This window comes from Bidens hawaiensis, unplaced genomic scaffold, assembly GCF_021521415.1.
Source record: "Bidens hawaiensis isolate Kalapana, Puna unplaced genomic scaffold, B.hawaiensis_p1.1 tig00040073_1, whole genome shotgun sequence".
In the NCBI taxonomy this organism is placed as follows: domain Eukaryota; kingdom Viridiplantae; phylum Streptophyta; class Magnoliopsida; order Asterales; family Asteraceae; genus Bidens; species Bidens hawaiensis.
In genome coordinates this window covers 13,837-37,787 of record NW_027505644.1, presented here as the reverse complement: position 1 = coordinate 37,787, position 23,951 = coordinate 13,837, and the positions used below count along the sequence as shown (strand labels likewise).

The window sequence follows — 23,951 nt, the reverse complement described above, 5'->3', positions numbered from 1 at the left end:
ACTCTAGAACTAGAAGAACTCTTGCAAAAGCATCTCTCCCTGTTATTAATTTCTCATACCTTACCAAATCGTAATCTTACATACTAGCCTATATATTTACATACTAGCCTACAAAACAATTAACTACCTATATAGTGAAGCATGGCCATGTAAACATAACTTTTTGTAAAGTCACCAAGTCTCACCTAATCTCTCTCTACTTATTCTTTCTAACTTTTCATTTCGGGTAATAACAAACCATGTTGTATGTGATTTTCGCCAGCATACAAGTGAGATTGATTTAAGAACTAGTTGTTTGATCCCGTCTTTAAGACCTACATTCATACTTTTAACGAGGGGTACAGTTAAAAAAGTTATAATTCAATTGATGGATATATCAGTGAATAAATAAAACATTAAATAACTTAAGATAAGATATTATTGAATTATGAGGGGATTAAATGAAAATGTCTTTTTAAAATCAGTTCCTTTAGTATTGTTTCAAATTCAAAAAATTTATCAATGAACACAATTTTCTGTTTATTAAATTACTATGATTAAATTTCTTTCAATAAAAAGCTTACGATGGGGACATGATAAAATATGATATATAATGATATTTGTTATGCATCTAGAACGTTATAATAATAAAATTAATTAAGCAGTAAACTATGATATGTTTATACCTGACAATTACCTACACTTTACTTTTGTTTGTTATAAAGTCCGAATACTCAAAGTATAAGAGCATTCTCATCCCATTCTATAATTATGTAATGGAAGTTTGCAAATTATAGGGTGAGGTTGTGAGTGTAAATTATAGGGTGAAGAGAGAAATGTAATGATTTTTTGTAAATTTGGGGAAACATTGTTTCCCCTATTTATTTTTAAATATTTGTTGGATTGCTTGTGAGTAGATGAGAGAGAAAACTGTAATGATAAAAGTATAAAAAATATTATTTAATTGAACAAGAGAGAGAAATGTAATATTTTTTAGTGTAATTATAAAGATGGGAATGAGGAACGGGTTAAGAATGCTCTAAGACCTAGTGTTATGGTAAGTGAGAGGGGCACCCACTTGGCACCTTAGCCAAAATCCACCTCCAAACGATAACACGCCCAAGAGAGCTATTTTTTTTTTTGCGGTCTACCCCATTTAAGATAATCAAATTTTTAAATGTCTTGGTTAACTTTCTCAATTTCATTTGTTTATTGAGTTGGCTAGTTAAAGTTCACTGTCTACATGGCAATGATGTGTCACATACTCTTTAGCTGGCTGTTTATTGAGCTAGTTTAACTAACCAAACCATAACATGTACGTTGTGTAAGTAACTTACTCTTTAACTCAAATTAAAAGCAAAAAAGATGAGTAGCTCTTTAGCTTGTCCAAGATTTATTGGGTTTCCTCCTGAATTGGTGGTTAGACATTATTGCCTATTGGAGATGGATATGATCGCGTGGTTTTGCTGGTGACACGATGATACTCCAGTGGTCCATAAGTAATCCTAATTTGCCGTTCAAAAAAAAAATTAATAAAAAAAAATTTAACAGCAAGCACATAGAGATGCAAATCTTGTGGACTGTCCCATGTTCTAATTGTTGCTTTCATGAACTTAATTAAGCCTTTTGAGCTCTTCCAAATGGAACCTTTTAATTAGTTCAAACAAGAAAGATTATCTAAAAGATGTGGCCATTAGTATTATTACTGTTAACGTGTGTGCCCCATACTGAAATTGAGTTCACACAGATTAATTTGAAAAGGGTTTTAAATTTTAATCAAGTCAGGGCTTGATTTTTTTTAACGTCGTTTTGATTATTCGGTAAGCCATTATTAGTTTGACGGTCGAGAGATTCAAACCCGTGACCACACCAGACCATCGGCTTGATGGCAAATACAGAACTCCTTGAAAGATATCCTGACTATTATCGTATTTTTATTTTCAGACTTTTATATTTTCTAGTTGTTGATGATCATTATTATTGCCAAATGAAATTCCATTTAGTTTTTAACAAAGAGGACAACTTATACCTTCCTCTAATCTACCACTAATTTTCTGATCAAGAATTATAACCCGCCCTCACAGTACTATCCCATTGCCCCAATTTAACCGAGATACACGACTTCTTTGTAGCATCATCCATGGCCTTCTTCGTAACACCATTGTTGCATATGTTAGCAAATGTTCGAGTATGTTTCAGGCCGTACTGAGTCAAGGGTCCACAGTATGTCTCAAACGTTCGAACCATAAATTTCAAACAGTCCCAGTCATCCACAAGGGCAGATCCTTCAGCTCTCACCGGTCCATGCCCATTGCCTAATAATAACCCTTTGATCTTATCGATGCTGCTATCCACATGCGCCCTATGTGCCGTTATTTCTTTGATTTGGTTGAGCAGTCCTTTCTTCTGTTGTGTTTCTTCTGTTGATTTATTGTACTGCATATAATATGAGATAACAATAACATCAATCCACCATCATATCAAAGTGTCAAATGCATTTTCGTATATTTGAAAATAAATACCTCATACCACATCGAATAAAGATCTGCGTTTCTTTGGTCGATAACGCCCATGGAGTCTAATGTTTGAGACTGTTCAGTGGATATTTTCCTAGCTGCAGAACCTTGATAAAGGGAAACGGTTTCGTTGCTTATGCTTAGGGTACCGTATTGCGTTACATGTGATCCGAGGAACGGCTGAAATTTATCATGTAAAGTCTTCTTCTTCACCTAAAAGAATTTTGGATGATTATTTTCGCAATTAATACTAGACTGGGCCTTGGGGTTGTTAAACGGGGCGTGTTCACGAGCGAAACAAACCTGGAAATTTGTCACGAACCCGAAAACGACCCGCACTTGAAAATCATGTAAAACACGTGAACCTGAACACACCCCATTTGACTCGAAAAATTTGTACCTATTATGTTTTTCACATACTAGTACTTTGAATTTACATTTTTGAAACACAAGTTTGTATAAAACAATTACATTTAATTAAAAAAATCTTATGTCAATTTCCCTTTTAGTTTTAAGTTTTGGTATAAGAGAACCAAGCAATTTAAGGTATTACATAAAATGATTTTTTAGAAATTAAAATAAAAAATAAATGGGTTAAAATGGTCAACCCACGAACCTGGCCTATTTAACTAAATGGGTTCGACCCGAAACTGATCCGAACCCGTTTATATCAATCCCAAACCCGCAAACTTTGTGTTAGGTTCGGGTCGTGTTTTCGTGTAGTGTGAGAAGTTCACCCCCTAATAGTAGTAATTACACACATTCAAATCAAGAAAATAAAATCATATATGATACCAACCTTCAAGTATTGTTGTTTCAAGGTTTCATGCCTCAAATCTTCAGAGTCACTAAGAACCAAAAAGTCAAAAATAGGACCAAATCAGTAGCCAACAAAATATACTATGCAAACACCTACTGCATGAAAAAATATACCTGTCTTCCATCCATGAAACACTATATAAGTCACCTAAGCAAGTGCTAAACTCTTCAATTAAAGGTGGACAATATGTGGCATAGCTATCCTCGGTCGCATTCGATGCAGTTGTCACATAAATGTTCAGATTTTTTGGTAACAAACCTTCGAAAATGCTTCCACTTTCACACGCTTCTACATATATGACCTACATTTAACATGTCAAATGATTATATATATCCATTCTCACCAATGATAACAATTTTGCTCTAATCAGTTTAGAGCAAAATGTATCTTACCATCTCATCATATGTTCCACTCGCATGCTTTTTTTTCAAAACGTCGATGAAATCATTAGCGTAGATGGCCGCGTGTGGCATACCTATTGCAATATATTGACAAAGAAATTAAGTTAGTAACGAATTTAAACATTTTGATCTTAGTCGAATATATGAAAGATGGTAATCCTATACCAAGTACTCCAGGACCGCCATGATCGGAGTAAAACACAAAGATCCTGTCTTTAGGTTTGCTCGCTACCACTTTCCCACTTCCGCCTTTCACGGCTGTTTTATTGCCAAGAAGAACAGCAAAGAAATTCTCGGGGGACACACTGTCTCCGGTATAGTCCTAACACATTTTGATGTTATCATAATAAGAGCGTGTTTGAAATTAAATTTGAAAACAACTAATTGACTTATTAGCTTTTTAAACAGCCAATAAGTTAAAAAAGTGTTTGGGAAACACAAAAGTCCCTCTTATTTTAGCTTTTTGAAAAGATTATAAAAGTTGTTTTCAAAAATCTTGACATTTCAAAATAACTTTTTAAAAAAACTAATAAGTTAATAAGTTGTTTTCAATTTCAATCTCAAACATGCCCAAAACATTGCTGTTTGAAAAGACTTAAAAACAAAGAGACCAAAAGAATAATGGCATTTATCGGTCTCAAAATGTACATAATCACTATATATTCTTTTTAAACACAATTACATAGTTAGTCCCTAGTGTTTCTTTAAAGCAACAAGATTAGGTACTAAAGTTTAAAAGTCACATGTATCGGCACCAAGGTTCTAATTTGGTAACAACGAGTGTTTTACCCGGCGTGTTGCGCCAGGACAGGTTGGTAAAACCCGGACAATGGTAAAATCAAAGCAAGTGGTAAGTCGACGCGAACTTGTCAGTTTTGGTTACGTTCGTTGTAGTATCGGAACTGAAACAAAAAACAAAACAAAACAATATAAAACGCAGGTAGACCGATGGGGTGGCTTCGATCAGTAAAACTCGGGCGTTGAGGTGATGAGTCTACGAAAGTTTGGTCAGTCCTCATCACCTTCGTTACGGTACCAGAACTAAAACAAAAACAAAACTGGCATTATGTCGGTTTTGTTAAGTTCGTTACGGTACCAAAACTAAAACAAAATGTGGTGATTCTATGCGAATTCGGTCGGTTTCGCTTAACAACACAACTATCCGGCCTACACCAAAGTTAATATTGAAAAAAAAAACAATTTTCGCGCATAAATGAACATAAATAATACACTTAAAAAAACAAAACCATAAACAACTTAAAAAAGGTTACCATAAAATAACACCACCTTGAAAAAAACTACCATAAAATAACACTTTTGTTAAAAAAAACACCAATGTTGCTTCACGGTAGGGATCGAAACCTGGTTGCAAGCCGGTAGACTTTTTACACGAACTACACAAACATCCAACCAACCCAAACATTCATGCTCAAACACAAAACCAATATTACATATACAAAAATAAAAGGAATCCATTTTGTGACACCAAACTTCTTAATTATATTATAGTATAATGTTGGGCACTAACCTTAACTTCCGTTAAATGTTAACAAAATCATCTTTTTATGTTTGACATATTTGTGTTTTGGAATTTTATTATTAAGGAGCTATGGTTGCACTTAAATCAGATTAGTGGACCGAAGATAAGTCGATTGGGATTTTGGCATGGAAAGTTAAAAGAGTACATAACATTGTTATAAAATTAAAACCTTACTACTCATACATATGATTTTAAAACCTTAGACCTCAATCTTTTTATTTTAAAAAAATGTTATGAACTAACTACGTAATTGTGTTTTTTTTTAAATAATGCTTAAGAGCATTGAACCTTTGTGGCTTTGCATTTAATTTATTTATATTTTATTATTATTTTTAATTGAACCTTTGCATTTAATTTATTTATTTACTATTTTTTTTGATTGAACCTTTGCATTAGTTAAAAAACTTGCACTTTGAAAAAAATCATGCATTTTTAAAGTTATGCATGATTTTTCTCAAAGTGCATTTTCAAATTATGCATGAAACTCCTCTAAAAAAATCGAAACATATGTACATAAATTTCCCTTTTACCTTTCCATCCACTCCTCTTAAATCTTGGCAAATAATATTTTTTAAAAAATAATCAATGAATCAAGCTCAACTATCTAAGATTACCTACTAGTAAAAGATGGCTCGCAATCATATGCACCCGCAATCGCAGACAGCGGGTATCCGAAACAGTAATATAATATATATATATATATATATATATATATATATATTCACTTATTGCATCTTCCTTTTTATTTTTATTTTATAGAATATCTAAAACACCAGCAGGTTTTTAATTTAAATAATTTCATTATTACAAATAGCATATTAAATTATTTAATAACAGTTTTTTTTCTACACTGGCCCACATCTTTCTTTTAAGATACTAACAAATTCTATGGATTTTTGTTCAACTTTTGACTTTTCATTGACCTTTTTACATTAAAAAATAAATAAATAAACTAAATAAAAATAAATTAAAAACACTAATTTGTACACACATTACATTAACTTAGTTATAACTTACTCATACCTTTGGCACACCAGCGTACACATCTGATCCATTGGGGCTGTTAATTATGACACCGGGTCTAGGATTATATGCATAATTTGCAATATCGTCATACATGAAAACAATTATGTTTTCATCCTTTAACCCACCCTTTTTAAGGATTTGATACGCATGACAAACGTCTGCCTGAATCCATGTAAAATAATACCAGACATTAATTAGCTTCTATTTTTTGAAACCTTTTAGCATGTACATATATAAAAGGTAAAATAAAATTTCAGTAAGTGTTAACCTGATGACGATAGTTGAAGTACCCGTTTGAACCGGCTACTAGAACGGCCCATGTTGTGCTATCGGCTTTTGGTCGGCTTATTGATTTGAAAGTATTGAACAAGTTTACCCTGTAAGCGTCGGACAACTCTACCGTAAACACAACGAATAGTAACAGCATGAGATGGAAAGCCATGCGGTGACTCGCCATACTAAACAAAAAGCTTGATATAATTTATGAGTTACAATACTTTCAAGTCACAAATATACATGTATATATATTCATGTGTGTGGTGTATGCATTTAAAGATAATTAAGATTATATAATATGATATGATATTGTTATATTCATGATATTATACACAAAATAGTTATAATATATCACATAATATATATTGTCTACATAATCTAATGTGATCATGTACACACCATTCAAAGATGTAACTTTTTTTAATTAAATTCGTTCCTTTTTAGAGCAATAATCTTAATATTAAAATAAGGACGAAATATTTCGTACATTCTCTCATCATATTCTTTATCTGTAAATAAAGATTTCTCTTTTATTGGACCCGAATTTACGCGTATAAGTCTCACCAAACCCAGATAGCCTTTTTTAACATCTCATTGAATTAAAAATTAGTCTAACCAAATATATGAAACCCTATAAAATAAGGATATACTAAAAATTAATATCTTATTTTTTTAAAAAAAAAATATTATTAATAATTAAGAAACAATTTTATATTAAAAAAATAAGCAGATTATAGGTCTTACCAAACCCAGATAGTTTTAAATTGGGTTATAACATCTCATTTATCTGTGAAACTCTTTTATCACCAAATCCTAAGTGTATGTAAAACAACTCCGTAATATTATTTAAAATACAAGAGAAATCTGCAATTTGCCTCCCTGGGTTATATTGACGGGAGATGGATTAACCACTGAAAACGAATTTGCGAAGGTTGTACCAATATGTTTTTTATAATTTTAATATGAGCCCCTGGTTGAGTGTGTTGAGCCCCTGGTTGAGGGTACTTTAGTAATTAGATCAATAATAATAATAACAATAATATCTAATAATAATAACAATAATATCTAATAATAATAATAATACTAGAGCAGCTCATCATCATCATCATCATCATCATCATCATCATCTCAACCATCATCATCATCTTCTCAACTCTCTCATCCCTCCCCCGTCGCCACTGTCGCCGTCGTCGTCCACCGGAAAACTTCCCACCACCAAACCCAAGCACGAACCACATTCCATTAAAACTAAACATCATCCTCATCCTGATTTATTCCCCCTAACCACATAGGTCTTATACAAGAATTTGAACAAAAAAGCATAGATCTAGATCTAAGGTGTGGATGAGATTTGAAAATAAATATGGTGATGCCACTTTGGTGAGCAAGAATGGTAGCGCATGGTGTTTGATGAGTAGTGGTGTGATGATGGAGGTTGAAGATGTGAAAAGGGTCGAAATCCGATTTTCCGGCAGCCGGTGGCCGGAATCCGATTTTCCAGCAGAGAGGCATGAGAGGATGGCGGCTGTAATGTTTAATGATGGAGTACGTTGGTAGTGGTGGTTGGTGATAAAGACCGGGTGGTCGGAATACGATTTCTGGCGGTGGTGACGGGTTGCGGGTGAAGAAGATGGGTGGTGGTGATGAAGATGAAGATATGAGTAGTGGGTATGTTGATTTCCGGCAACGTGTTCGTGATTTTCCGGCTACGGTGGTGGTGGTGTGGCGAATGAATGGTGGTGACGGCGGTGGTGATGGGTTGCGGGTGAAGAAGATGAAGATGAATGATGAAGATGAAGATATGAGTTTGTGTTTGAATTATGATAATTTATGTGTTTGTATAAGATTTATGGGTTAGGGTTCTTAGACAGAGATGATGTTCTTGATGTTTTTGATTTTTTGGGTTTGTGTTTGTGTTAGGGTTCTTGATGTTTTTGATTTTCTGGGTTTATGTTCTTGATGTGTTTGAATGTTAATGATGAAGATGAAGATGAAGGGTATAATGGTCATTTAACCAATTATTAACACTGCAGGGAGCATTCTGATCATAATAAACACTGCATAGAGCCAAAAAAACCCGCCCGAGAAACACAGGTGCGCAACATGCGCAAATTCGTTTTCAGTAGTTAATCCATCTTTCGTCAATATAACCCATGGAGGAAAATTGCAGATTTCTCAAAATACATATACTAACTTTCTTACATCAAATAAAATTAAAATCCAAAAAAATTATATATATATATAAATATTATAAACGAATAATGTAAAACAACTTCGTAACATTATTTATAATTAAGAAACAACTTTATAATAAAAAAAAGCGGGTTATGGGTCTCACCAAACCCACTGCTTTTAAAACAGGTTATAACAGCTCATTTTTGTGTAACTCTTTCGTAAATAAAACCCTAAGTATATATATTATTAACTTCCTTATAATAAACAAATTTAAAAATTCAAAAAAATCTATAAATATTAGAAACGAATAATGTAAAACAATTCATGTAATACAAAAATGAAAACTATATCATATAAAATATTGTCTACATAATAATATATTAATATGAATAATTAAAAGTGTAAGTAATTAAAATCATTCGCTTGGAGCATTCACATGACATCCTTATTACATAACTTTATTCTTAAAAAAAAATGTAAACATCTCTACATCTCAGCACTCGTCTCCATCAGCTATTCGGCATCCCGTTATTTATTATATATATGAGAAAACGAACATATCCCTTAATTTTGCTTCTAACTATTCGTCTCGCATATACTGCCTTTTAATTATAGGTAGATGTGAAGTGAGAAAATAAAATAAAAGAGTAATAAAAAAATAGAAAATTACCATTTGCCTCCCTGGAGAATATCACGACACACGAGATGGATTGACCATTGAAAATTATTTTGCAAAGGTTGTGCCCTTATATAACTCAGACGGGCTTTTTTGGCTCCTTCCATCAGTTGACCGTCAGTTGACTGACGGATGCCAAGGGCATTTGGTAATCTTCTTCTAATAAATAATAAATATAATAATAATAGTAATAATATTAATCTTATCTTTCTTTCTTTCATTTCCAAGCATCTTAAACCCTCTGTCTTGTCTTTCCACTTCTTATCTCCGGCCACCACACCAAACTCTGCCCACCATCGCCGCCGTACTACCGTAGCATGCCAGCTACACTACTGTCACTGCCTGACGTTCATCCGTACAAATCTTCTTCACTTTCGGTAACCCTAATTACCATGAAAACCCTACCAGTTTCCAATTCATCCCATGTGTTCACTCGTCTAACCTCCACTAGACTCAATTCACAGTCAATTTCATCTTTTAATAACCTAGGGTTTCAAAAATTGGCCGCTATAGTGCAATCTGAGCTATAGTTTTCAATTAAACACAACAGCAGGATTGAAATTAGGGCTCCTAAGAGCTTAATTGAGGACGAGTCTGAGCTCGGTGACTGGTTCAGTGAGGTTAATTCGGGTTCGCTTAAGAAAAGAAAGGTGTATAATGAGAGCGATGATGATAACAGAAGTAGTTTAGAGGCGGAACTAGAGGCGGATTTAGTGGCGGAAGCGGAGGCGGCGATAGGGGTGGTTTGGGTATGTATAGGAGAAATGATAATTATAATGGTGGATATGATAATAATAATAATAATAGAGAAAGAAGAGGTGGTAGTGGAAGTAGAGGAGTGGTGGGTGGGACAGTGAAGATGAAGATGATGGGTTAAATAAAGATGTGATGATTTTTTAAATGATTGGTATAACCTCTGAACTGTATTCTTTAATTTTTAAATGTGATGATGAAGATGAAGATGATGGGTTAAATAAAGATAATATATAGTTTATGTTGTATAGCTATACCAAACACTAACTTAGTTAAATTGGTAGTTTTGGTGGGATGTTAAACTGGAGGTCTCGGGTTTGAATCCCGGCATTTACATGGTTTTGGATGATTATTTTTAAACTGAATTAAAGGCTTAGGGGTGAAAACGTAATTTCAACATTTTATAACAGGTCAACGCTTGGTCAACTGACGGAAGGAGCCAAAAAAACCCGCCAGAGAAACACAGAGTCGCAACATGCACAAATTCTTTTTTAGTGGTCAATCCGGCTCGCGCCGATATTACACAGGGAGGCAAATTGTAGTTTTCTCTTAAAAAAAGGATTTAATCATATGGGAAATGAGATGTAGGAATTTTCAAAAAAGTGATAAATAATAAATATAAGATTGAGGATGAGGGAAGAGAAGTGAATGCTCTTAACTAGGGTATTAGAGGTGGATGGAAGATGGGTCGGGTCTGAACGCGTCACAAATCTAACGAGTTAGGGTCAAAACAAAAACAGGTTGTTTTGTTTTGGATCGGGAGGGGTCAGGGCCGGGACGAGTTTCGGGTAAAAAACAAGTTGTACTTTTTTCCTTTCTTGAAAAATGATATCATTAATATCACTATTCAAACCTACATATTTGGCCATATTTTTCTCACGAGCATGACAAACGCAACAGTTTATGGAGAAAAGAAATAAAGTTCGAAAAAAACAAAATAATAAAAAAAAAATTTTGATTGGTTGAGGGCCCCTAATTTTTCTCTTTCTCCCCTCCCTCACTTCGGGTTCATGTAACTTTTAAACAATAAGTTCAATCTAAAATTTCTTTATTTTCATATCAAACCTAGACCATAGACTTTAACTTTGGCTTAATGACCAAATAACCCCTCAACTTTCAAATTTGTCAAAATTGAATGAAACCGTCTCCGTCATCACCACCACCATCGTTTTGGTTTATTGACTTATATTTATCTTCCTCAAAGTTCATCTTAGATTGAAGAATACATAGGACATGTTGTGTAGTTCTTTTAATTTATTCATCCATGCCAGGTTCACAGGTCACCACCACGATTTGCAGCCGTCTTCCACATTGTTTCTACCGTGGCGCCACCGCACTATGCTGCCAGCCCTTTCCAGTCTTTCTAGATTAGTTTTTTTTTTTAATGAGAACGGGCAAAAAGTGTTTATATAGTTAGGTTTTTGGCATGTGTACACCACGTATATGAACCCGTTTTCTCGCTAATTTAATTGTTTAATAAAACTGACGTTAAATCATAATTTATTTAGTTCAGAATGTTAATATATATATATATATATATATATATATATATATATATATGAAATCTTTAAAAGCTCTCTATTGCTTCCTACATCCCCACAAGTCACTGGATTGTTTTATTTATAAACGGAGGTGTTTGTATTGGACTCGAATTCACGGGTATGGGTCCCATCAAACTCAGATAACTCTTATACAGGTTATACAATCTCATTATATTAAAAATTAATCTCACCAAATATTTGATGTTAAAATCATATTTAATAAAGATATACTAAAAATAAATATTCAATTTTATAAAATAAAGATATTATTTATAATTAAGAAACAATTTTATTAAAAAAATAAGCGGGCCATGGGTCTCACCAAACCCAGATAGTTTTTAAATGGGTTATAGCATCTCTTTTATTTGTGAAACTCTTTCATCATCAACCCCTAAGTATATTATTAAGTATTAACTCTCTTACAATAAATAGAATGGAAATAAAAAAATATATAAATATTAGAAACGAAAATGAAAACAACCCTCGTAACACATGAGATAAAACCTAGTAATTATTATTTATAAATTTTTAGTTGTATTGACTTGTTAATATTGCTGGAATTAATTCGTATCCTCGAGTCAATGAAGCGGTTGGGCCGACTCATCGAGCCTATGATGGATTGGTGTCTTGTTTTTCAAGTTGAGGTTATGACCTGATTTACATGGAATAAATTACTTGGTGAACAATTCAAGCCAATGACTTGGACAACAATGAATTTATTTATTACTTGTTATTTAGATTTGTTTTTACCAATTAGTATTTGAATATGATATGAGTTTTTGTATTCTAGTCTAGTTGGGTTTTCAAATATTAATTAGTATACATACCCGAGTTTGTAGCTTATATCATTAAGAATTAAGCAGTAATTTTACAAGCTAATGAGAATTACAAAGATCGAGCTTATGATCTAAATTTGTATTAGTGTTTTTCGATTCTGGTTACAAACTTAAAATATATCACGTTTTATTTGAAATTTTATGTCAACATGTTTAAACAATCACACGTTGTGATTCTAAACTAGTTGATATACTCACGCTAGTCTTTGGCATTTCTTTCTGGTAAAGTATACCAAGTCATTGATATGCGCACGCTAGGATCAAGTACAAGCTTTAGATAGCTAGCTAGATTTTATATAAAAATTGAGACTTATATGTTTGTTTGCTTATGCTTTAATTTTGAAATTAATTGGATGTAATCAACTGTTAGGTTTTTGATTAATAATTTCCTTATTCTTGTCCTTGTGTTGTGACAAAGAGATTATTAATTGCTCAATATGACATTTTTCTATCAAAGCTAAGAGTTATTGTCACCATAGGAAACATATTTGAAGATTAAATTGTCGAGCTATTGAGGAGTTTGTCTAATGTACACACATCAATAATCATGTCTAGTAGATGAATTACCTTTGTTCACACATTGGAGATTATAGCATGTAGTAAGCAAGTAAAAAAATATGCACGCATGGTTGCTATCCGTTGATTCAAACCGGAAAAGAAATGTTTTTGAGTGGAAATTAAAGTGCATTAAGAGATGACATTAGGAAACACAAGTGGTAGTGTGTAAAGAAACTAGGGAGGCATAGATGCCGTTCTTGATGTTGACGAGTGCCTCATGTTTCCCTTTCTCTGCAATCACTCCGTTTTTTATGACCGCAATAATGTCTGCTCCATAGATTGTGGATAGCCTGTGAGCTACCACTATCGTTGTTCTGTGAACCATAACTCGGTCAAGTGCATCTTGCACCACTTTTTCAGATTCCGCATCCAGGGCACTAGTCGCTTCATCTAGTAACAATACCTTTGGAGCCTTTACCATTGCTCTTGCTATTGCCACTCTTTGCTTTTGTCCTCCAGACAATTGGATACCTTTTTCCCCAACACTAGTATCATAACCCTGATGAAACCGCACATAAATCGAATAGTCTTTGCGCATATGAAGTAGTAAAGTACTTTAGGATACCTGGTGTAAGGCACTGATGAATTTATGGGCATTTGCTAATTCGGATGCTTCTATGACTTGTTCCTCGGTGACATTGCCTTCCTTCCCGTATGTTATGTTTGCTCTGATAGTGTCATTAAACAAGACCGGCTCCTGGCTCACTACACCTATCTGCTGCCTTAGCCACTTCACTTTAAGCTTTCGGATATCATTTCCATCAACCATTATCTGCCCTGAATCAACGTCGTAGAACCTTTGCAGCAAAGAAACGACAGTTGATTTTCCACTCCCACTTTCTCCAACAAGAGCTACCGTCTTTATATCAACCACATTGTTAGCTTTAATAATCTTTATTACAATTTTGTTAGCTTTAAGTTGAAACATTACCTGGCCAGAAGAAATTTCGAAAGAGAGGTCCCTAAAGATCTGAATGTCAGGTCTACACGGATACCTGAAGTTAATATGACTAAACACGATATCCCCCCTTATGTTTTCTAAAGTGGTTCCAGACTCGTCGGTATAGTCTATTTTAGATTTCTGGTCAAGGATACCAAAAACTGATGCAACAGCAGTCTTGGCTTTCCCAGAATCTGGCATAAAGGATCCTGATTGCGAAACACTCGTTGCTGCCATACTCAAGCCTAAAAACACCTTAAGATCAAATAGAATAATTTACTATCACTCACCACGAAAGCATCGTAAAATAAAAAAAGAGTAGCAAATGGAATGTGCTTCCGGTAAAACCGTACACAATGAGTAAGTTACCTGGAAAACTTTAGGGAATGAAGTTTTGCCCGCTTCAACAAACCGAGCGCCAACATAAAAGCTGGTTGCATAAACTACAAACAACAAAAACAAAGAGGAGCCGAAAGCAGCACCGCTAACTAATCCTTGTTTGATTCCTGCTTTTTGAGGACCTTCGCATTTCTTTTCATATAACTTCATCACCTTATCTTCTGCACCAAAGGAAGCAATTGTTCTAATGCTTCCTACTGCATTACTCGCAACTTCACTTGCTTCCTCGTATTGTCTCTGGAACAACCAAACACATACAACTTTAAATTAAGCATAATTTATATATTAATCTCTCTACAAGAAAAATACAGTGGATTATAACCTTTGTATCAGCACTGAACCCATTAACAAATCTCATAGTAAAATATCCATTAAGTCCTATAAGCGGTATCAATATTAAAATTATAAAAGCCAACTGCCAGTTTCCCATGAATGCAATGATTAAACCAGATAGCGCTGTAGCCACGTTTTGAACAAGTAGAGAAAGATTATCCCCTACCAAACCTCTCACGGATGCTGCATCCATAGACAGCTTCGCCCCAATTATACCACTTGAATTTTGTGTCTTGTCGAACCAACTTATTTCCATCTGAACCACCTTTTCAAAGCATTTTAATCGGATTCTTCGTATCAACTTACACCCGGCTACACCAAAAAAGTAGGTCCTACATGGTGTTGCAATGAAACTTGCCAAACCAAGTATAAAAAGCATCAATGCCCAGAACTCCGAATCCTTACGAAGCTCATGAGCTGGTTCAAAGAAAGTCTTTATCACAGTTGAAAGGAGATAACCATATGTTGGTAGGATGGCGCCATTAACCACAGCAGCTACAGAGCCTAGTATGAGCTGTGGGATTTCCGGCTTGTTCAGAGAAGCCAACCGAACAAGTGAGACATTTGTAGCCGCGTACGAATCTTCTTGTTTTCTTTCGTCGCTACTAATAATATAAGAAGGTGATGATTCTTGGCTTAGGATAGAAATCCCCTCAGTGATATCCATATTCCGATCACCATCTTGCGGTCTTTCCAAGTTTTTGTTTTGTAATCTTATAAGCTGACAGTATGCACCGTCAGGATCTTGTAATAACTCAGAGTGTGAACCTGGTTATTGAAACCAAAAAAACAACTAGTGTTAGTTTAGATAGTCGCATCGGAATTCTTGAAACCGTGGTGAATAAGAAAAACACCTTTCTCTATAATCTTGCCATTGTGAATAACGGCGATTGCATCAGAATTCTTTATGGTAGTCAAGCGATGGGCTACAATTATAGTTGTTCGGTTAAGCATGATTCTGTCGAGTGCCTCTTGAACAACCCTCTCTGATTTTGCATCAAGAGCACTTGTAGCTTCATCAAGTAACAATATCCTTGGGTTTTTCAATATTGCCCTTGCTATTGCAATTCTTTGCTTCTGTCCTCCAGAAAGATGACTTCCGTGATCACCGACGATTGTATCTAGGCCCTACATGCATTTTTAAGATGACAGATAAGTAAATAACAAGCTTTGCTAGAAGATGAACAACAATATCTCGCATTTTAAAACGCATGAAACGGAAATGGTCAAAAGTGAAGGCTACCTTAGGCTGAAAAGCATGAGTTTTTTTTAGGGGTTAATTTCTTAAATAGGCATCCTTGACTAACTCCAAGTCTAATAGAAGCAAGCCCTATAGCCAAAACTAGTCATGACCAATCAAATAATAGCACATAAGCTGGTTAGGCACCACTAGGCAACATTCGGGCTGCAACTGAAATCTTTGCAAAGCTGACATAGTGAAACTTTATCTAACATGTGTCGTGAGCATACTATGGAGGATCAAGAGGAATGATTAGGCGCCAACTGTGCTTAGGCTATAGAGTAGCGTAAACCTTGAACAAACGATTCTATTGTAGCCTAAGCGTTCTCGGTAAAAGTAGAGCCCTTCGTGGTTTAAGCTCCTTAGTAGCCTAAGCAGAGTCGACACCTTCCTAGCCTAAACATTCCTGTAAGAAATCAACCTCCAATGATTTGGAGAGATTGATGAAGTATTATTTATAATGAGGAAGATACAAAAATCTCTCCTATAATTATGGAGAGTCAAACGTTATACAAGGAAAAGGTTTAAACATAATGAATACAAATATTCACAAATTATGTCACAAATTATTTCCTCTAATACCCCCCTTCAATCGGAATGGTGGCGGGCCAAGACGTAGCTTTGCACGGAAAGCATCAAATTGCGCGCGGGGAAGACTTTTGGTAAAGATGTCTGCCACCTGGAGATTGGTTGGGACAAACTTCGTGTAAAGTTTCCCCGAGTTAACGAGCTCACGAACAAAGTGGTAGTCCAAGTCAATGTGTTTAGCACGTTTATGAGAGACAAGATTCTGGGTCATAAACAAGGCACTTTTATTATCACATAGTAACGTTGGACGGTCAGGCGGTAGAGCGTGTAACTCTCTGAGAAGATGAGTAATCCAAACAAGTTCGGCAGCCGTATTAGCCATGGCTCGGTATTCTGATTCGCAACTTGATCTGGAAACAGTAGGCTGTTTCTTGGCACTCCAAGAGACAAGGTTACCACCAAGAAAAATCGAGTATCCATACGTGGAGCGTCGCGTATCAAGAGAGCGTGCCCAATCGGCATCCGAGTAACCAATGATGTCAGGAGGATGAGAGCGACTATAGGTAAGACCAAAGGAAAGTGTACCTTTGACATACCTTAAGAGGCGTTTAACCGCTTGAAAGTGATCAACGGTTGGGCTATGAAGAAACTGCGAGAGCTGATTAACGGCATACGAGAGGTCCGGTCTGGTTATGGTTAAGTATTTCAAAGCTCCAACCAACGAACGATACAATGTAGGATCGGAATACGGCACACCTTTGGCAGAGAAAGATTCATGCGGAGCAAGGGGAGTATGTACGGGTTTAGCATCATACAGTTTCGCCCTTTGAAGGATGTCTTGGGCATATTTGGCTTGTGTAAGAAACAAACCATTCGCTGTGTGGACAACTTCTAAACCGAGGAAATAACTGAGATTTCCAAGATCCTTCACCGCAAATTCCCGATTAAGACGAGAGACAAAAGATTGTAAAACGGCTTCATCATTCCCGGTAAGGATAAGATCATCCACGTAGACAAGGAGATACATGATGTGAGCATCCCTTCGAAGAATGAAAAGCGATGTATCCGCACGACTGCATGTAAACCCGTAGGATAGAAGGAATGTGCTCAAACGCTGAAACCAAGCACGAGGAGCTTGTTTAAGACCGTAAAGAGCCTTAGATAATTTACAAACATAACGTGGATGACTAGAGTCCACAAATCCGGGTGGTTGTTCCATGAAAACGGTTTCATTTAAGTCGCCGTTTAGGAATGTGTTTTTGACATCTAGTTGATGCAATTTCCATTTGTTGATAACCGCAAGAGATAAAACGATGCGAATTGTAGATGCCTTGACCACCGGACTAAAGGTGTGAGAATAATCCAATCCCGAAATTTGAGTAAAACCTTGCGCTACCAAGCGCGCTTTGTACCGATCAATTTTTCCATCGGAGTGATATTTCGTGCGAAACACCCATTTAGAACCCACAACATTCACAGATGTTGGTCTCGGAACAAGTGTCCACGTGTTATTTTTATGAAGAGCCGTAATTTCTTCCACCATTGCCGCCATCCACTTTGGATCTTTGGCGGCGGATTTGAAACCACGCGGCTCCGTAGCGGCTGCCAAAGCCACATGTAAAGCATAAGAATTTAGAGCTGCGAGGTCTGCTTGATGCTTTGGTTTAAAAATTCCCGCTTTTGCTCGAGTCGTCATAGGATGAGAATTAGATACAGGTGGGACAACCATTTGTGGTTCGGGTATGGAAGAGGAGGGTGGTTCAGGTGCAGCAGGAGATGACGGTTCGGGTGGTTCGGGTGCAGCAGGGGAGGACGGTTCGGGTGGGTCGGTTGCAACAGAGGAGTCGGGTTGGGAGCTGGTGGAGTTTTGAGGTTGCTGTGTAGGAGGAGGATGGTTATTTTGTTGGTTTTGGGCTTCAGCGGGTTGATGAGCTGAAGTGCAAATAGGACAACATTGTGATGTAGGTGGGCCGTGGGGTTTGGTTTGTGATGGGCTGGGTGGTGGGCGAGTGGTTGTTGGGCCGGTTGGTATGTCCTCACAAAAAGATGTGAGCATTAGGTGATTTAGGTTCGTGGATATATGAGAATCTTTAAACAGAAATGACGACTCATTGAAACGAGCATGTCGGGATATAAATAACCGATTGGTGGTAGGATCCAAGCATCGAAAGCCTTTATGAGAGGAGCAATAACCAATAAAAATGCATGGAAGACTTCGTGGCTCGAGTTTATGCTTGGCATAGTCACGTAGGTACGGAAAAACACGACACCCGTAAACCCGAAAATTTGAGAAATTTGGCTCTTGATTGAACAGAACCTGAAAGGGTGACTTGTTCTCAAGAAGTGGAGTAGGCACACGATTAATAATATAAGTTGCCGAAGCAAAGGCGTCGGCCCAAAGAGAAGCGGGCACATGAGCATTGAACAACATTGCAAGACCGGTTTCCACAATATGGTGATGTTTCCTTTCGGCACGTCCGTTTTGTTGAGGCATGTACGGACATGAGTACCTATGAAATGTTCCATTTTCCTCAAAAATCTTACGAACGGTGTGGTTCACAAACTCAGTTCCACCATCGCTTTGAAAGATTTTAATTTTGCGCGAACATTGCGTTTGCACAAGTTTAATAAAAGAAGGTAGAACCGCGTAAAACCCCGTTTTTGTTTTAAGTGGATATAGCCACGTAAACCTTGAGTAATCGTCAATAAAAGCAACATAGTAACGATAACCCTCTGTGGAGGGAATAGGTGCGGGACCCCATAGATCACAATGAACTAAATCTAGCGGAAAAGATGCTCGTTTTTCATTTGAGATAAAAGATAATCTTTGTCCTTTTGCAAGTTGACATGAAGTACAAATATCCGGTTTCGGTAATAAAGAAGTAACCGACAAAAAACCATATTTATTCAAAATAGAAATGACATCAAACGATGCGTGACCTAAACGAGCATGCCACAATTCGTAAGAAGCTTTATTTGAGACACCCGCAACAAAGGCTTGTGGTTCATTTGGAAGCACATAAAGTCCATCAACGCATTTCCCTCGAGCAAGCACCTGTTTTGTTTTCCGATCCTGGATATGAAAATAATGTTAAGAAATAATACGTCAACCGGGTGTTCAGCAGTAAGCTTGCTTATTGATAGTAACTTTCTGGTAAGATTTGGAACAACAAGCACATTACGAATATTAATCTTATCACAAAGTTTTGAGGATCCAACGTGCGTTATTGGAAGACACTTACCATTTCCGAAAATAACCTCTTGCTTACCTTTGTAGGAAGTGGAATGGTGAAGGCAATCTGGAGTTGGAGTCATATGATCTGTGGCTCCCGTATCACCGGTCCAATCAGGAGTCTCTTCTGTAACATGGCACTTAGCATGAAATGCCTTGGCTAAGGAGTCATCCAAGGCTGGAGATTGAGTGGCATACGAGCGAAGATCAGGACACGCCGTAGCGTAGTGGCTGTATGTCCGACACAGTTGACAACGGGGCTGATGATTGTTGTTACCGCGAGAAGAAGAGAAACGACCCCTGCCCCGAGAAGAAGAACCACGGTACGAACTATGACCGCGGCTTTGTGATGAAGAATCACGTTTGTTTTGGACATGAAACGCAGCAGGGGGTGTTGAGGTGCCATGAAGATTTTGAGTGAACGAGTCGTGACTTTCCGCTTGGACAACGAGATCCCGAAACAAAGGCGCTGGTTTGATGTTTCGAATGACGATAGAGAAGCTCTCATAAGAGGGACCAAGTCCTCGAAGAAACCAATGGGTCTTGTCCGTTTCGGCAACCGGATGACCGATTGCAGCAAGTTGTTCACAGATGAGTTTGAATTTTCGGGAAAAATCCGTAACGGAGGACGAACCTTTGGTAAGTTGTTGAAGGGAGTCCCGTAAAGACTGAACACGTTCAATAGACGCGTTGCTATACGTGTTCTCAAGGGTGATCCAGATTTGGCGAGCACCGGTTACGCCAAGTACTTCTGTGGCTGCCTCCTCAGTTAAGGAAGAAAGGAGAAGAAGGGCAGCCTTTTGATCTGCAGCAAGCCAAGCGGCATAGTCTGGATTGGGCTCGGTTTTGTTATCGGAAGTTACGGTTTCAGAGGGTGAGGGAGAGCCATCAATATGAGCATATAGTTTGTGAAGAGCCATTAAAAGAGTCATATGAAAGTTTGACAGGGGAGAAGTGGGGGCTTGAGGTGGTATCGGTTATTTGGGATGCCATGGGAGGTCCTAGGAAGGAAATTAAAAAAATAAAGGAGAGGAGAGAAAAGGCTGATACCATGTAAGAAATCAACCTCCAATGATTTGGAGAAGTATTATTTATAGATACAAAAATCTCTCCTATAATTATGGAGAGTCAAACGTTATACAAGGAAAAGGTTTAAACACAATGAATACAAATATTCACAAATTATTTCCTCTAATAATTCCTCTTTAGGCTTCTTTGTAGCGTGTTCGTGATAAGCTAGTGCCACATAATGGTTTTATCACATCAGATTTTTAGTGGTGCCCCAGATGGTGTCTAACTAGCCTATGTATTTTTATTTGAATTGGCCCAATTTATTCCATGACTAATATGAAAAGGTGAGATTTTCTTGCCTATTTTGGATACTTTATGGTCAACATGCCTTAACTTTCCCTTTCTACTGTGCAAGCATAGGTGGTTTTCTATAGTGCAAGCATAGGTGGCTACTCGGTTACTCAACATACAAACAGAAACAAAGTTGGTAACACTACAATAAGTGGAACATCAAGATTTTAATTTAGCATATGCAAATGAGTATGAAATCAAACCTGGGGGAATTTGTCAATAAATGTGGCAGCATTGGCGAGCTCAGCAACGGATTTGATCTCGTCAAGTGTTGCACCATCCTTCCCATAAGCGATATTTTCTTTAATAGTGGAATTGAACAAAACAGGTTCTTGGCTGACAAGACCTATCTTGCCTCTGAGCCCCTTCAGTTGGTAATCTTTGACATTGATGTCGTCGATTAAAACTTCACCAGTTTGGGGGTCATAAAACCTCTCTATAAGGCTAATTACAGTTGATTTCCCGCTCCCGCTCTCTCCTACTAGAGCCATGGTTGTACCGCTTGGTATAACAAGAGAAAACCGGTTAAATATCTTCTCCTCTGGTCTAGCTGGATAGCTAAAACTAACTTCCCTTAGTTCAATATCCCCACGAATGTCGTCGAGTGTCATACCTCTCGTGTCATATGGATCTATTTCTGACTTCCTATCTATTACCTTGAATAGTTTAAAAGCCGCAACTCTTCCAGAGGCAAAAGCACTCAAGCATGGTGAAGCCTGTCCTAAGGAACTGATGATCATGGCAAGTATTTCAGTTATGCAACATACATACCGACACACACACACACATATATCCAGCTATAACTTACAGAGAGCTTATCATGACAGCCGTCATTATATTTATGACCTGTCCTCCGGTGTATCCTTTTTCAATAATTAATTTGCCACCATACCATACGGTCAATGAGTAGCAACAGAAGAAACAAAACATAAATACGCCACCGCCAAGTCCGGTGACAAGACCCTCTTGGACCCCAGCCCTGTAAGCTTTTTCAAGAGACTTTTCATACTTGGCAATAGCTTGTTTCTCCCCTGTGAACGATGCAACCTGTATAAATTATTAATGAGTCGTTATGAAGAGCGACTGATTAATAGTTGATTAATTCTCACTTACGGTTCTAATGGAGCTAACTGTCTGTTCAACTACAGCTGCTCCAACAGAATATGCCACCTGTCCCCTAGACATTAGCTTTGCTATAAGGACAGTCATGAAGGCGGCTGAGATCACGAGAGGAGGAATTGCCGATAATAACACAAGGGAAAGAAGCCACCCTTGTGAAAAAGCAATCACGAATCCTCCAAGGAATGTCGAAATCAGTTGTATGAATTTTCCAACCTGTTTGATCAGGATATTTATACGACTTTTTATACTCCAAAATCATGAAATGCTAGTAAATTAATTATGCGGATATTTAACGTATGTACTATGTACCTTCTCTCCCATTGCATCTTGAATAATGACAGTGTCACCAGACATACGCTCCACAATTTCTCCGCTCTTGCTCTCCCGATCAAAATATCCCACTTCTTGACTCAATATCGCTCTCAAGTATATACTTCTGATTCGTGCAGCCTGCCTCTCCCCACTCACCGTCCAGCAAACCACAGCTACAACATAGTTACAAATTTGGTTACACAATCAAGCAAGTGTATGGTGGGATGAGAATAACAAACTTACTGAAAAATGCAGCCACACCAGTCCCCAGAGCCAAGTAAACATATTTAAGTGATACCTAATTATATAAACACAAGAAAAAGAAAATAAAAACACGAAATGTTGTAGCTTTTGCTTAATAAAAAGTAATGAAACAATGAATAGAAGTACTCAATATTCAAAAAATTACTCAAAAGTTATTCAGGCTTTTAAAACCTTGGAGACTTGATGAACAATATCCTTGTCATCTTGATTCCCACCAAATGTGTCAATTAGCTCCCCGAATATCAGTGACTGAAGAGGCATGGCGATCCCGTTTCCAATGGCAGCTATTATTCCAATGATCATAAGCACACAGTCAGTGGAATCCGCAAAAGTAAAAAGCTTGTGGTATGGGGCTATATTTTCACTATCTGCTTCATTATCTTTATTTCTTGTTTCCGGGACTGGTACCGATGACATCTTTTTTTCTGGTTTCATGTCTGGACTCCCTTCATTCATTATTCAATCAGCCTCTATTATATCCAAGTGCTTTAAATATCACTTACAAGTGAGAGAATAATAATGGCTGAATTAAAAAACTTATTCTTAAAAAATTTGAGTTGAATATGTATATATAACTAACTCAAAGGTAATCAATAGTATCAGGTCTGAATGTGGACATATAATATGCCATTTACCTAAAGCTACAAATTATTTAATTAATCATGATATACTTAACCAAATTCACCGTTCCAGCTCATTTACACAACCATAAAAAATCTTCAGGTGTTGAAAGCTAGTGATATAAAGACTGTTACAAGATATTACTAGCATATGCATGGAGTAATCTGAGAGTCATGATAAAAACCAAGTTTATTTCAGCCTTTCTTCGCAGAAACAAGGCCATCTCCGAGATTTGATCAGTGCCCGAGACGAGTACTAAAAATGTACCTTTTATAAAAAAAATCCCAAAAGATTGACGATAATTGTAATACTTCATTACTAGCTAGGCCTAGACTTTATTAGATTCTTTAATGTTTGTAAGACTTGTTTAAAAAAATGTTGTTCCCTTATTGATTTATTTTATGTCATTTTTAGCCCAATTCACCACTTAAAGTTAAAAAAAACTTTATATTTATAATTTTTTTTTAATCTTCCGAGCCCTTACCAAGACCATGTCCTAGA

At 36.6% G+C, this 23,951-nt stretch overlaps 2 protein-coding genes across 2 annotated transcripts; both read right to left on the bottom strand.

Moving 5' to 3' along the window:
* Window positions 1-1,894: 1,894 nt before the first annotated feature.
* LOC143614474 (legumain-like) lies at window positions 1,895-6,739 on the bottom strand. The gene is made up of 8 exons (XM_077087904.1): window positions 6,551-6,739; window positions 6,280-6,483; window positions 3,882-4,038; window positions 3,708-3,790; window positions 3,388-3,616; window positions 2,799-2,860; window positions 2,502-2,708; window positions 1,895-2,451 (listed from the first exon to the last, which is right to left on the bottom strand). Exons 1-8 carry the CDS (start codon window positions 6,737-6,739, stop codon window positions 2,038-2,040), a joined length of 1,545 nt encoding a protein of 514 aa, XP_076944019.1. The 3' UTR covers window positions 1,895-2,037.
* Window positions 6,740-13,239: 6,500 nt separating this feature from the next.
* On the bottom strand, window positions 13,240-23,285 carry LOC143614476 (ABC transporter B family member 11-like). The gene is made up of 12 exons (XM_077087906.1): window positions 23,001-23,285; window positions 22,809-22,863; window positions 22,563-22,738; window positions 22,245-22,466; window positions 21,940-22,178; window positions 21,335-21,860; window positions 15,624-15,897; window positions 14,759-15,537; window positions 14,407-14,673; window positions 14,029-14,292; window positions 13,663-13,956; window positions 13,240-13,596 (listed from the first exon to the last, which is right to left on the bottom strand). The coding sequence occupies exons 1-12, from the start codon at window positions 23,283-23,285 to the stop codon at window positions 13,240-13,242; spliced, it is 3,738 nt and encodes a 1,245-aa protein (XP_076944021.1).
* Between the last annotated feature and the right edge of the window lie 666 nt (window positions 23,286-23,951).